Here is a 15,804-nt window from a genome sequence, read left to right on the forward strand (position 1 = left end):
GATTAAAAAATAAACATATTTCGATTTGCAATTTTATGTGACAGCGGTACTTACTTCCAAATAAGTTTCAGGAGTAAAGTGTTGCACCTGTCCGTATTAGAGACGGCCGTAAGACTTTTATTGCGTAATATGGGAATTCAGAACTAAAACAAGTACGCATGTGCAAAACGGGAGTGCGAGCGGATTCAGAGATGCAGAAATAAATTATAGAGCATGTGCAGAACATCAAATAGGCAGATGATGTGGACGGCCGGCCGGCTAAAGGCCAGATTTTTAATTGGATGATCTAAACACGTGATCGAGCGGGACTGGCAAAAACTGAGTTAAAACGGCAATTACTTTATTTACAATACATTTTTTAAAAAATCATCAATGAAACTCATATTAATTTTGAACAAAGAATAATATTTGAGATTGTCATCAAGGTAACTTTACCTTCACTTTAAGTAAAAGCTGTTTAAATGTAGTTATTGAAACTATCTGGAAGTGCATGACTGTGTACAACTGAGAACTGGGACTCACTTGCTGATAGTAAGAACTCCAATATAAAATAAAGTTGGTTTATCCAGAAGAACATGGGGGGGGGGGAAGCAATAGTAAATACATGTTGAAATATTTTCTCTCTGCAGAAGAGAACATTTATGAGCATAATGCCCCTTTAAAATAAATGTAACTGGAATAAAAAAGGATTTTGAAAGACAAATACAATTTGAGTTTAATGTCACACCCACACCAGCAGGAATGAGTGTCAGGGTTTGTCATAAATATATTTATATTTGTAGGTGTGTGTGTGTGATTTTTTTTTTAATTGAACTATTGGTGACACCAAAAAATCATTTGTGAGAGAAAAAAAAGAATGCATTTCCTTGCATCTGGCAATCAAGTATTTAATATCACTGGTTTGTTTTAGATTGTTGATTTGTCCACTTTCTTGTAATCCCTCAAAATGGAGAGACTGTATAAAATGTGTTATGATTCCTTTAATTCCTGAAATTTTAACCAATTATTGATGTAAATACTTGCAAATTATATATGACATTCCTTACCTTGTTATATCAGTCATAATTATGTCAATCTTAGGTTAAAAGTTTTTTTGAATAATCCTTAAAGCACACACAACATTTAAGGGAGTATTAAATAATTCTTCTGTTTCCTAGCTACAGAAATGTATTTATATCATAAACAATAAAACACACACACTTAAATTATAAATAAATAACCCTGCCTAAATGCAAAAAATGCCTTTTTTAAAGTGTACACCTGACAATGAACTAATTTGTCAAAATACATATTGATTGCATATTATAATGATTGCATGACAAATTATAGGCTGTTTGTTTAATATATATGTTTTATCTTATTTGGCTAAAATGTATTTTGAATTTATCGTTAAGTGGGGAAAAACATATTTATTTTTTTCCCTTCCAGATTTCACATTCCTTTCATAGTCCCTGCTCATCATGCTGTTAGTCCGTACACAACCGTTTCTTTGTCCTCTGAGTACTTAGCCTTAAAACCAGTGTCAGATATGCTTAAATTGGCTTGGAATCTCTCCTGGCACCAAGGGATTGAGAACATCTTATTTCAAACTTCAAACCAAAAACAGGAAACTGAAAGGTAAGTGAAAGTTCTATTCATTTTACTGCATTAGAAAGGCTTATATCAGGTGCCACATTATGTAAGAATATGTGCAGTAGGTCCCAAGAGAGAGCCTTTACAATGTAGAAAGCAATTAAATGGTGAATTGATTTATGATTTGTAGTTGCCTAACTTACTCTTCAAAAAATAAGTGTGCATTAAATAAGATTAAAGTAGAAGTGTTTGAGAAAAAGAATAATCAAGGAATTGATTTGGGTAAATGATAGGAGCTGCTGAATATCTTCCATTTATGCTGTAGCCTACTATGATAAAGAAATCTGTTTTGGTTGTGGAGGAGAATTAATGAAATATAAAGATCAAACAATTCTCAAAAACTCACTGGCATGGAGAGAAATAATCAGCTTATTTTACTGAGCACAATAGTGTGAAGTGTCTCTCATTCACATAAATATTAGTTAACTGCCCTTAATTAGATGCACAACTTCCTGAGGTAAAAATGACCTTTATAACAATCCATGAGGGGCCGGATGAGGCATCATATAGAATCTCTCCAAGCCAGAGTTTTAGAAAACCAGGCCCTAAGTTTAGGGAGTTTAAAGTTTTTGTTTTAAGAAATGTGGTAAAAAAAAAACTTTACAATGATTAGGAAAAGCGAAAATGTTCTTTGAATAGAAGTTTGTAAGGCTGGGTCAAATGGAAAGTGCTGGGAATTGGGAAACATAGAAACATAGATATTGACGGCAGATAAGAGCAATAGGCCCAGCAAGTCTGCCCGATATTACCTAACAGTATAAATTTATTTAGTTTGTAGGATAGCCTTATGCTTGTCCCAGGTATTTTTAAAGTCCCTGACAGTCTTTGTCATTACTACCTCTTGAGGAGGTTTATTCCATAAATCAATCACTCTTTCTGTAAAGAAGTGCTTCCTCAAATTACTCCTGAATCTACTACCCTTCAGCTTTAGATCATGACCTCTTGTTCTTGAATTTTCCATTTCTTTTGCATGATGTACCGAGTCCACGGATTCATACTAACTTGTGGGATATTGTCCTTCCTGACAGGAAGTAGCAAAGAGAGCACCACAGCAGAGCTGTCTATATAGCTCCCCCCTTAACTCCACCCCCCAGTCATTCTCCTTTGCTGGCTCTAAGCAGGAAGAGTAAAGAGAAGAAGTGTTAAACTGTTAGTTTTATTTAATCTTCAATCAAGGGTTTGTTATTTTTAAATGGTACCGGTGTTGTACTATTTACTCTCAGGCAGGACATAGATGAAGATTTCTGCCTGGAGGATGATGATCTTAGCATTTGTAACTAAGGTCCACTGCTGTTCCCACATGAGCTGAAGAGTACAGGAAAACTTCAGTGTGAGGAACGGTTTCTTGGTATACGGCAATGAGGTATGTTCAGTCATATTTTCTGCAGAGACTGTGTTAACTCAGAAAGGCTGACAGTATCCCCATTAGGGGAAGGGTAAACAGTAATCCTAGTGTTATCAGAAGGTTTTACTAGCTTGCATAAAGGGTTAATTTTTTGTGGGCACTCAGTTTGTTATGTGAATTTGGGACAAACGTTTTTGTGTCTGGGAGTAACGTTTTCTGTTTTATGGGACATTTGCTTGAGGGTTCTTTGGGGTTGTTTATAACCCACATGGCTTTCAGGCAGGGTTTGTTAGTTTTGTGTAGGCCCCAGCAACATCGAGTGAGGTGGGCGGGGCCTACATTTACAAGCAGCAAACAACTTCTCCTGAGGTCCTGAGAGTCTTCTGAGGGACTAATTGAGGCTTTAAACCCCATATTATCGCTTCCTAAGGGCAGGTAGGGCCACAGCAGAGCTGTGGCATGGTGCTAACAGGGGTTTTAACCGGTTTTAGACATATTTCAATCCGTTTTTTTTCATTTGGGGGGTTTATTGCTTATTAACTTGTGGTGCAATCCTTCTAAAGCTTTGTAGGTACACTGTTAAAATTTCAGAAAAATTGAAGCAATTTTAACCTGTTTTGCAGTTGGTGTATGCCTTTTTTTCTCTTAAAGGCATAGTACCGTTCTTGCAAATTGTGTTTTTTTCATTAAATAAAGTGTTTTCCAAGCTTACTTGCTTTATTACTAGTCTGTTAAACATGTCTGACACTGAGGAAACTCATTGTTCAATTTGTTTAGAAGCCATTGTGGAACCCCCTCTTAGAATGTGTCCCACTTGTACTGATATGTCTATAAATTGCAAACAGCATATTTTGACTTATAAAAGTTTGGCATTAGATGATTCTCAGACAGAAGGAAATCAGGTTTTGCCATCTAGTTCTCCCCAAGTGTCACAACCAGTAACGCCCGCACAAGCGACGCTGAGTACTTCTAGTGCGTCTAATTCTTTCATCTTGCAACATATGGCTTCAGTTATGAATACTACCCTCACAGAGTTTTTATCTAAACTGCCAGGGTTGCAAGGGAAGCACAGTAGCTCTGGTTTAAGAACAAATGCTGAGCCTTCTGACGCTTTAGTTGCCGTATCCGATATTCCCTCACAATGTTCTGAGGTAGGAATGATGGATTTGCTGTCTGAGGGAGAGATTTCTGATTCAGGAAAGATGTTCTCTCAGACAGATTCAGATATGACGGCATTTAAATTTAAGGTAGAGCACCTCCACTTATTGCTCAGGGAGGTTTTAGCTACTCTGGATGATTGTGACCCTATTGTAGTTCCAGAGAAATTGTGTAAAATGGACAAATATTTAGAGGTTCCTGTTTACACTGATGTGTTTCCGGTCCCTAAGAGGATTTCGGACATTGTTACTAAGGAGTGGGATAAACCAGGTATTCTGTTCTCTCCCCCTCCTGTTTTTAAGAAAATGTTTCCCATTTCTGACACCATAAAGGACTCATGGCAGACGGTCCCTAAGGTGGAGGGAGCTATTTCTACCCTGGCTAAGCGTACAACTATACCTATTGAAGACAGTTGTGCTTTAATTGATCCTATGGATTAAAAATTAGAGGGTCTCCTAAAGAAAATTTTTGTTCATCAAGGTTTTCTTCTTCAACCTATAGCGTGCATTGTTCCTGTAACCACTGCAGCTGCCTTTTGGTTTGAGGCTCTAGAAGAGGCTCTCCAGATGAAGACCCCACTAGATGATATTTTGGACAGAATTAAGGCTGTTAAGTTGGCTAATTCTTTTATTACAGACACCGCTTTTCATCTTGCTAAATTAGCGGCTAAGAATTCAGGTTTTGCCATTTTAGCGCGTAGAGCTTAAGTCCTTGTCAGCTGATGTGTCATGTAAATATAAGCTTTTGTCCATCCCTTTCAAAGGTAAGACCCTATTTGGGCCTGCATTGAAAGAGATCATTTCAGACATTACTGGAGGGAAGGGTCATACCCTTCCTCAGGATAAGTCAAATAAGACAAGAACCAAACAAAATAATTTTTGTTCCTTTCGAAACTTCAAGAGTGGTCCCCTCTACCTCTTCCCCTGCTGCAAAGCAAGAGGGGAACTTTGCTCAAACCAATCCAACCTGGAGACCTAATCAGGCTTGGAACAAGGGTAAACAGGCCAAAAAGCCTGCTGCTGCCACTAAGTCAGCATGAAGGGGTATCCCCCGATCCGGGACCGGATCTAGTAGGGGGCAGACTCTCTCTATTTGCTCAGGCCTGGGCAAGAGACGTTCAGGATTCCTGGGCAGTAGAAATTGTAACCCATGGATACCTTCTAGATTTCAAGGATTCCCCTCCAAGGGGGAGGTTCCATCTTTCTCAAAAAGAGAGGCGTTCTTACGCTGTGTAGAAGACCTTTTTACCATGGGAGTGATCTGCCCAGTTCCAAAAGCAGAACAGGGGCAGGGGTTTTACTCCAATCTGTTTATAGTTCCCAAAAAGGAGGGAACCTTCAGACCGATTCTGGATCTCAAGATCCTAAACCAATTCCTAAGAGTTCCATCTTTACAAGATGGAGACCATTCGGACTATCTTACCATTGATCCAGGAGGGTCAATATATGACCACCTTGGACTTAAAGGATGCGTATCTGCACATTCCTATCCACAAAGATCACCACCAGTTCTTCAGGTTCGCCTTTCTGGACAAGCATTATCAGTTTGTGGCTCCTCCTTTCGGGTTGGCCACAGCGCCACAAATCTTCACAAAGGTGCTAGGGTCCTTTCTGGCGGTTCTAAGGCCACGGGGCATAGCAGTGGCGCCTTATCTAGACGACATTCTAATTCAAGTGTCGTCCTTCCAACTAGCCAAGTCTCACACGGACTTAGTGTTGGCCTTTCTAAGGTCTCACGGGTGGAAAATGAACGTAAATAAGAGTTCTCTTTCCCCCCTCACAAGAGTTTCATTTCTAGGGACTCTGATAGACTCGGTGGACATGAAAATATTTCTGACGGAGGTCAGGAAGTCAAAGATTTTGTCCACCTGCCGAGCTCTTCATTCAATTCCTCAGCCGTCAGTGGCTCAGTGTATGGAGGTAATCGGACTAATGGTAGCGGCAATGGACATAGTTCCGTTTGCTCGCTTGCATCTCAGACCACTGCAACTATGCATGCTCAATCAGTGGAATGGAGATTATGTGGATTTATCTCCTCAGATAAATCTGGATCAAGAGACCAGAGACTCTCTTCTTTGGTGGTTGTCACAGGATCATCTGTCCCAGGGAATATGTTTCCGCAGGCCAGAATGGGTTATAGTGATGACAGACGCCAGTCTTCTGGGCTGGAGTGCAGTCTGGAATTCCCTGAATGCTCAGGTTTTGTGGACTCTGTTGTAGGCTCTCCTACCGATAAATATTCTGGAATTAAGAGCGATATTCAATGCTCTCCAGGCATGGCCTCAGCTGGCTTCAGCCAGATTCATCAGGTTTCAGTCGGACAACATCACGACTGTAGCATATATCAATCATCAGGGCGGAACAAAGAGTTCCTTAGCGATGATAGATGTCTCAAGGATAATCCAATGGGCTGAGGCTCACTCTTGTCATCTGTCAGCGATCTATATCCCAGGTGTAGAGAACTGGGAGGCAGATTTTCTAAGTCGTCAGACTTTTCATCCGGGGGAGTGGGAACTCCCTCCGGAGGTGTTTGCTCAGCTGATTCGGCTATGGGGAACACCAGAGTTGGATCTGATGGCGTCTCGTCCGAACGCCAAACTTCCTCGTTATGGCTCCAGGTCAAGGGATCCTCAGGCTGTACTGATAGATGCTCTAGCAGTACCCTGGTCGTTAAACCTGGCTTATGTGTTTCCACCTTTCCCTCTCCTTCCACGCCTGATTGCCAGAATCAAACAGGAGAGAGCATCAGTGATTTTGATAGCACCTGCGTGGCCACGCAGGACTTGGTATGCAGACCTGGTGGACATGTCATCCCTTCCACCATGGTCTCTGCCATTGAGACAGGACCTTCTGATTCAAGGTCCATTCAAGCATCCAAATCTAATTTTTCTGCAACTGACTGCTTGGAGATTAAACGCTTGATTCTATCAAAGCGGGGTTTCTCTGAGTCAGTCATAAATACCATGATTCAGGCTCGAAAGCCTGTTACCAGGAAAATTTATCATGAGATATGGCGTAAATATCTTTTTTGGTGCGAATCCAAAGGCTTCTCCTGGAGTAAAATCAGGATTCCTAGGATTTTGTCTTTTCTCCAAGAGGGATTGGAGAAAGGATTATCAGCTAGTTCCCTAAAGGGACAGATATCTGCTCTGTCTATTTTGTTGCACAAGCTTCTGGCAGATGTTCCAGACATTCAGGCTTTTTGTCAGGCTTTAGTTAGAATTAAGCCTGTGTTTAAACCTATTGCTCCGCCATGGAGTCTAAATTTAGTTCTTCAGGGGGTTCCGTTTGAACCCATGCATTCCATAGATATTAAGCTTTTATCTTGGAAAGTTTTGTTCCTAGTTGCTATCTCTTCAGCTCAAAGAGTTTCTATACTATCTGCATTACAATGTGACTCTCCTTATCTTGTGTTCCATGCTGATAAGGTGGTTTTGCGTACCAAGCCTGGGTTCCTACCTAAGGTTGTTACTAACAGGAATATCAATCAATAAATTGTTGTTCCTTCTCTGTGTCCTAATCCTTCTTGTAAGAAGGAACGTCTGTTGCACAACTTGGACGTGGTTCGTGCTTTGAAATTTTATTTGCAGGCAACCAAAGATTTTCGTCAAACATCTTCTTTGTTGTCTATTCTGGAGAGCGTAGGGGTCAAAAGGCTACGGCGACTTCTCTTTCCTTTTGGCTGAAAAGCATCATCCGTTTGGCTTATGAGACTGCTGGACAGCAGCCTCCTGAAAGGATTACAGCTCATTCTACTAGAGCGGTAGCTTCCACATGGGCTTTTAAAAATGATGCTTCTGTTGAACAGATTTGTAAGGCTGCGACTTGGTCGTCGCTTCATGCCTTTTAAAATTTTATAAATTTGATACTTTTGCTTCTTCGGAGGCTATTTTTGGGAGAAAGGTTTTGCAAGCAGTGGTGCCTTCCATTTAGGTTCCTGTCTTGTCCCTCCCTTCATCCGTGTCCTAAAGCTTTGGTATTGGTATCCCACAAGTTAGGATGAATCCGTGGACTCGGTACATCATGCAAAAGAAAACAACATTTATGCTTACCTGATGATAAATTTCTTTCTTTTGCAATGTACCGAGTCCACGGCCCGCCCTGTCTATTCAAGACAGATAGTATTTTTTATGTAAACTTCAGTCACCTCTGCACCTTATAGTTTCTCCTTTTCTTCCTTGGCCTTCGGTCAAATGACTGGGGGGTGGAGTTAAGGGGGGAGCTATATAGACAGCTCTGCTGTGGTGCTCTCTTTGCTACTTCCTGTCAGAAAGGACAATATCCCACAAGTTAGGTTGAATCCGTGGACTCGGTACATCGCAAAAGAAAGAAATTTATCAGGTAAGCATAAATTTTGTTTTTATGTAAAATACCCACAGCCTCAGTTTTACTAAGCCCTTTAACATACTTGAAAGTTGCTATTGTATCACCTCTTTCCCTTCCCTTCTCTGCTCTAAGCTATACATATTTAGGGAATTGAGCCTATCCTGGTAAGTTTTATGTTTTAGACCATGTACCATTTTGGTAGCCCCCCTTTGCACAGATTCAAGTTTGTTAATATCCTTCTGAAGGTATGGCCTCCAGAACTGCACACAATACTCAAGATGAGGCCTAAGTTATGATCTATAAAGTGGCATAAGAACCTTACTATTTCTGCTGCAAATACCTCTATCAATACATCCAAGCATCCTGCTAGCCTTACTCGCTGCATTACTACATTGTTTACTAAGTTTTAAATCATCTGAAATAATAATTCCCAAGTCCTGTTCCTCATCTGTAACAGTCAGTAAAGTGTCATTGAGTTTGTAATTAATTTAGATTTTTCTTCCCAAATACATTATTTTAAACTTTGCTGTGTTAAACTTTAGATCCCAGTCGTTTGTCCAATCCTCCAATTGTTGTATATAACTCTTCTCTTTTTGTCTACACCCCCTGAAACATCCACTCTGTTACAAATTTTTGTATCATCTGCAAACAGACATACTTTCCCTTGTAGCCCTTTGCTGATATCACAGATAAATATGTTAAACAAAACAGGCTCCAGAACTGACGCCTGAGGAACACCACTAGTAACAGCCCCCTCTGCTGAATGAACTCCATTTACTAAGACACTTTGTTTTCTGTCCTTAAGCCAGCATTCCACCCAGTTCACAATTTTTGAGTCTATACCAAGGAGATACAGATTGTGAATTAGTTTTTCTTTCATGTAATTAGCAAGAGTCCATGAGCTAGTGACGTATGGGATATACATTCCTACCAGGAGGGGCAAAGTTTCCCAAACCTCAAAATGCCTAAAAATACACCCCTCACCACACCCACAAATCAGTTTTACAAACTTTGCCTCCCGTGGAGGTGGTGAAGTAAGTTTGTGCTAGATTCTACGTTGATATGCGCTCCGCAGCAGGTTGGAGCCCGGTTTTCCTCTCAGCGTGCAGTGAATGTCAGAGGGATGTGAAGAGAGTATTGCCTATTTGAATTCAATGATCTCCTTCTACGGGGTCTATTTCATAGGTTCTCTGTTATCGGTCGTAGAGATTCATCTCTTACCTCCCTTTTCAGATCGACGATATACTCTTATATATACCATTACCTCTACTGATTCTCGTTTCAGTACTGGTTTGGCTTTCTACTATATGTAGATGAGTGTCCTGGGGTAAGTAAGTCTTATTTTTGTGACACTCTAAGCTATGGTTGGGCACTTTTATATAAAGTTCTAAATATTTGTGTTTAAACATTTTATTTGCCTTGATTCAGGATGTTCAATATTCCTTATTTCAGACAGTCCGTTTCATTATTTGGGATAATGCATTTGAATAATCAATTTTTTTCTTACCTTAAAATTTGACTTTTTTCCCTGTGGGCTGTTAGACTCGCGGGGGCTGAAAATGCTTAATTTTATTGCGTCATTCTTGGCGCAGACTTTTTTGGCGCAAAAAATTTTCTTTGTATTTCCGGCGTCATACTTGTCACCGGAAGTTGCGTCATTTTTTTCCCATTCCTGAAACTGTCATTTAAGGAATTTGATCAATTTTGCTTTATATGTTGTTTTTTCTATTACATATTGCAAGATGTCTCAGATTGACCCTGAATCAGAAGCTACTTCTGGAAAATTGCTGCCTGATGCTGGATCTACCAAAGTTAAGTGTATTTGTTGTAAACTTGTGGTATCTGTTCCTCCGGCTGTTGTTTGTAATGAATGTCATGACAAACTTGTTAATGCAGATATTTCCTTTAGTAATGTTCCATTACCTGTTGCTGTTCCATCAACATCTAATATTCAGGGTGTTCCTGTTAACATAAGAGATTTTGTTTCTAAATCCATTAAGAAGGCTATGTCTGTTATTCCTCCTTCTAGTAAACGTAAAAGGTCTTTTAAAACTTCTCATTTTTCAGATGAATTTTTAAATGAACATCATCATTCTGATTCTGATAATGATTCCTCTGGTTCAGAGGATTCTGTTTCAGAGGTTGATGCTGATAAATCTTCATATTTATTCAAAATGGAATTTATTCGTTCTTTACTTAAAGAAGTCTTAATTGCATTAGAAATAGAGGAATCTAGTCCTCTTGATACTAAATCTAAACGTTTAAATAAGGTTTTTAAATCTCCTGTAGTTATTCCAGAAGTTTTTCCTGTCCCTGATGCTATTTCTGAATTAATTTCCAGGGAATGGAATAATTTGGGTAATTCCTTTACTCCTTCTAAACGTTTTAAGCAATTATATCCTGTGCCATCTGACAGATTAGAGTTTTGGGACAAAATCCCTAAGGTTGGGGCTATCTCTACTCTTGCTAAACGTACTACTATTCCTACGGCAGATAGTACTTCCTTTAAGGATCCTTTAGATAGGAAAATTGAATCCTTTCTAAGAAAAGCTTACTTATGTTCAGGTAATCTTCTTAGACCTGCTATATCTTTAGCGGATGTTGCTGCAGCTTCAACTTTTTGGTTGGAAGCTTTAGCGCAACAAGTAACAGATCATAATTCTCATAGCATTGTTAATCTTCTTCAACATGCTAATAATTTTATTTGTGATGCCATCTTTGATATCATTAGGGTTGATGTCAGGTATATGTCTCTAGCTATTTTAGCTAGAAGAGCTTTATGGCTTAAAACTTGGAATGCTGATATGTCTTCTAAGTCAACTTTGCTTTCCCTTTCTTTCCAGGGTAATAAATTATTTGGTTCACAGTTGGATTCTATTATTTCAACTGTTACTGGGGGGAAAAGGAACTTTTTTACCACAGGATAAAAAATCTAAAGGTAAATTTAGGTCTACTAATCGTTTTCGTTCCTTTCGTCACAATAAGGAACAAAACCTGATCCTTCCCCTACAGGAGCGGTATCAGTTTGGAAACCATCTCCAGTCTGGAATAAATCCAAGCCTTTTAGAAAGCCAAAGCCAGCTCCCAAGTCAACATGAAGGTGCGGCCCTCATTCCAGCCCAGCTGGTAGGGGGCAGATTACGATTTTTCAAAGAAATTTGGATCAATTCAATTCACAATCTTTGGATTCAGAACATTGTTTCACAAGGGTACAGAATAGGCTTCAAGATAAGGCCTCCTGCAAGAAGATTTTTTCTTTCCCGTGTCCCAGTAAATCCAGTGAAGGCTCAAGCATTTCTGAATTGTGTTTCAGATCTAGAATTGGCTGGGGTAATTATGCCAGTTCCAGTTCTGGAACAGGGGCTGGGGTTTTATTCAAATCTCTTCATTGTACCAAAGAAGGATAATTCCTTCAGACCAGTTCTGGATGTAAAAATATCGAATCATTATGTAAGGATACCAACATTCAAAATGGTAACTATAAGGACTATTCTGCCTTTTGTTCAGCAAGGGCATTATTTGTCCACAATAGATTTACAGGATGCATATCTGCATATTCCGATTCATCCAGATCACTATCAGTTTCTGAGATTCTCTTTCCTAGACAAGCATTACCAGTTTGTGGCTCTGCCGTTTGGCCTAGCAACAGCTCCAATGATTTTTACAAAGGTTCTCGTGCCCTTCTGTCTGTAATCAGAGAACAGGGTATTGTGGTATTTCCTTATTTGGACGATATATTGGTACTTGCTCAGTCTTCACATTTAGCAGAATCTCATATGAATCGACTTGTATTGTTTCTTCGAGAACATGGTTGGAGGATCAATTTACCAAAGAGTTCGTTGATTCCTCAGACAAGGGTAACCTTTTTAGGTTTCCAGATAGATTCAGTGTCCATGACTCTGTCTCTGACAGACAAAAGACGTCTAAAATTGGTTTCAGCTTGTCGAAACCTTCAGTCTCAATCATTCCCTTCGGTAGCCTTATGCATGGAAATTCTAGGTCTTATGACTGCTGCATCGGACGCGATCCCCTTTGCTCGTTTTCACATGCGACCTCTTCAGCTCTGTATGCTGAACCAGTGGTGCAGGGATTATACAAAGATATCTCAATTATTATCTTTAAAACCGATTGTACGACACTCTCTGATGTGGTGGACAGACCACCATCGTTTAGTTCAGGGGGCTTCTTTTGTTCTTCTGACCTGGACTGTGATTTCAACAGATGCAAGTCTGACAGGTTGGGGAGCTGTTTGGGGGTCTCTGACAGCACAAGGGGTTTGGGAATCTCAGGAGGTGAGATTACCAATCAACATTTTGGAACTCCGTGCAATTTTCAGAGCTCTTCAGTCATGGCCTCTTCTCAAGAGAGAGTCGTTCATTTGTTTTCAGACGGACAATGTCACAACCGTGGCATATGTCAATCATCAAGGAGGGACTCACAGTCCTCTGGCTATGAAAGAAGTATCTTGAATACTGGTATGGGCGGAATCCATCTCCTGTCTAATTTCTGCGGTTCATATCCCAGGTATAGACAATTGGGAAGCGGATTATCTCAGTCGCCAAACGTTACATCCGGGCGAATGGTCTCTTCACCCAGAGGTATTTCTTCAGATTGTTCAAATGTGGGGACTTCCAGAAATAGATCTGATGGCTTCTCATCTAAACAAGAAGCTTCCCAGGTATCTGTCCAGATCCAGGGATCCTCAGGCGGAGGCAGTGGATGCATTGTCACTTCTTTGGAAGTATCATCCTGCCTATATCTTTCCGCCTCTAGTTCTTCTTCCAAGACTGATTTCCAAGATTCTAAAGGAGTGGTTGTTTGTTCTGCTGGTGGCTCCAGCATGGCCTCACAGGTTTTGGTATGCGGATCTTGTCCGGATGGCCACTTGCCAACCGTGGACTCTTCCGTTAAGACCAGACCTTCTATCGCAAGGTCCTTTTTTCCATCAGGATCTCAAATCCTTAAATTTGAAGGTATGGTGATTGAACGCTTGATTCTCAGTCATAGAGGTTTCTCTGACTCTGTGATTAATACTATGTTACAGGCTCGTAAATCTGTATCTAGGAAGATATATTATCGAGTCTGGAAGATTTACATTTCTTGGTGTTTTTCTCATCATTTTTCTTGGCATTCTTTTAGAATTCCTAGAATTTTACAGTTTCTTCAGGATGGTTTGGATAAAGGTTTGTCTGCAAGTTCCTTGAAAGGACAAATCTCTGCTCTTTCTGTTCTTTTTCACAGAAAGATTGCTAGTCTTCCTGATATTCATTGTTTTGTACAAGCTTTGGTTCGTATAAAACCTGTTATTAAGTCAATTTCTCCCCCTTGGAGTTTGAATTTGGTTCTGGGGGCTCTTCAAGCTCCTCCGTTTGAACCTATGCATTCACTGGACATTAAATTACTTTCTTGGAAAGTTTTGTTTCTTTTGGCCATCTCTTCTGCTAGAAGAGTTTCTGAATTATCTGCTCTTTCTTGTGAGTCTCCTTTTCTGATTTTTCATCAGGATAAGGCGGTGTTGCGAACTTCTTTTAAATTTTTACCTAAGGTTGTGAATTCTAACAACATTAGTAGAGAAATTGTGGTTCCCTCATTGTGTCCTAATCCTAAGAATTCTAAGGAAAGATCGTTGCATTCTTTGGATGTAGTTAGAGCTTTGAAATATTATGTTGAAGCTACTAAAAATTTCCGAAAGACCTCTAGTCTATTTGTTATCTTTTCCGGTTCTAGGAAAGGTCAGAAGGCCTCTGCCATTCCTTTGGTGTCTTGGTTAAAATCTTTGATTCATCATGCTTATGTCGAGTCGGGTAAAACTCCGCCTCAAAGGATTACAGCTCATTCTACTAGGTCAGTTTCTACTTCCTGGGCCTTTAGGAATGAAGCTTCGGTTGATCAGATTTGCAAAGCAGCAACTTAGTCTTCTTTGCATACTTTTACTAAATTCTACCATTTTGATGTGTTTTCTTCTTCTGAAGCAGTTTTTGGTAGAAAAGTACTTCAGGCAGCTGTTTCAGTTTGATTCTTCTGCTTATAATTTCAGTTTTTTTCATTATAAGATTTAAACTTTTTTTTGGGTGTGGATTATTTTCAGCGGAATTGGCTGTCTTTATTTTATCCCTCCCTCTCTAGTGACTCTTGCGTGGAAGATCCACATCTTGGGTATTCATTATCCCATACGTCACTAGCTCATGGACTCTTGCTAATTACATGAAAGAAAACATAATTTATGTAAGAGCTTACCTGATAAATTCATTTCTTTCATATTAGCAAGAGTCCATGAGGCCCACCCTTTTTTTGTGGTGGTTATGATTTTTTTGTATAAAGCACAATTATTCCAATTCCTTATTTTTTATGCTTTCGCACTTTTTTCTTATCACCCCACTTCTTGGCTATGCGTTAAACTGATTTGTGGGTGTGGTGAGGGGTGTATTTATAGGCATTTTGAGATTGGGGAAACTTTGCCCCTCCTGGTAGGAATGTATATCCCATACGTCACTAGCTCATGGACTCTTGCTAATATGAAAGAAATGAATTTATCAGGTAAGTTCTTACATAAATTATGTTATTGTGTGGGACGGTGTCAAATGCTTTGCTGAAATCTAGATATGCTATATCAACTGCTCCACCCTTGTCTAATATTTTTGTTACATAATCAAAGAAGGCGATTAGATTAGTCTGACATGATCTCCCTGAAGTAAAACCATGCTGATTTTGGTCCTCTAAATTGTTTGTCTTTATGTAAATCATAATTCTTTCTTTCTTTTAAGAGGCTTTCCATTAATTTCCCTACTACTGAAGTTAAACTAACTGGCCTGTAGTTACCAGATTCCTCTCTACTACCCTTTTTTTGAAGAGGTATTAAATTTGCTATTCTCCAATCATCTGGGACAACTCCTGTTAAGTGACGGATTAAACAGTTCAGTTAATGGGACAGTTAGCACTGATCGAAGTTCTTTTAACTTCGGGAAAGAGAATTTGAATTAAGACACAAAGCATGGAAGGTTGAAAATAGATTCATGTTAGTCAAATATAGGCTTTCATGGTTCAGTAAGTGCATGCCATTTTATTCTTCTGTAATCCATTTTTCTTTGTTTTCTTGGTGTCTTTAGTTGAAAAGCATACCTAGATAGGCTCAGGGGTGGCAGTGCTCTGCAGGGAGCTACCTGTTTATTGGCGCCTACAGAAATATGCGCCTTGTCATTGGCTGACAAGATGTGTTCAGCTTGCACCCAGTAGTGCTTAGCTGCTCTACACTAGTGGCAGTGTAATTTTATGTGTTTAACCCCCACAAAGGAGTTAAGCATATGCCTAAAGGAATAGTAAAGTCAAAATTAACCCCTTAATGAC

The 15,804-nt window shown here is 39.6% G+C and overlaps 1 protein-coding gene across 1 annotated transcript in view; it reads left to right on the top strand.

Moving 5' to 3' along the window:
* The window catches only part of RTTN (rotatin), a 1,186,344-nt gene that overhangs the window by 567,854 nt on the left and 602,686 nt on the right, over window positions 1-15,804 (top strand). The window contains exon 25 of the mRNA XM_053714873.1: window positions 1,429-1,617. Coding sequence (XP_053570848.1) covers window positions 1,429-1,617 — 189 coding nt within the window. The remainder of the gene's footprint in view (window positions 1-1,428; window positions 1,618-15,804) is intronic.

Source organism: Bombina bombina, chromosome 5 (genome assembly GCF_027579735.1).
Source record: "Bombina bombina isolate aBomBom1 chromosome 5, aBomBom1.pri, whole genome shotgun sequence".
Taxonomy (NCBI): domain Eukaryota; kingdom Metazoa; phylum Chordata; class Amphibia; order Anura; family Bombinatoridae; genus Bombina; species Bombina bombina.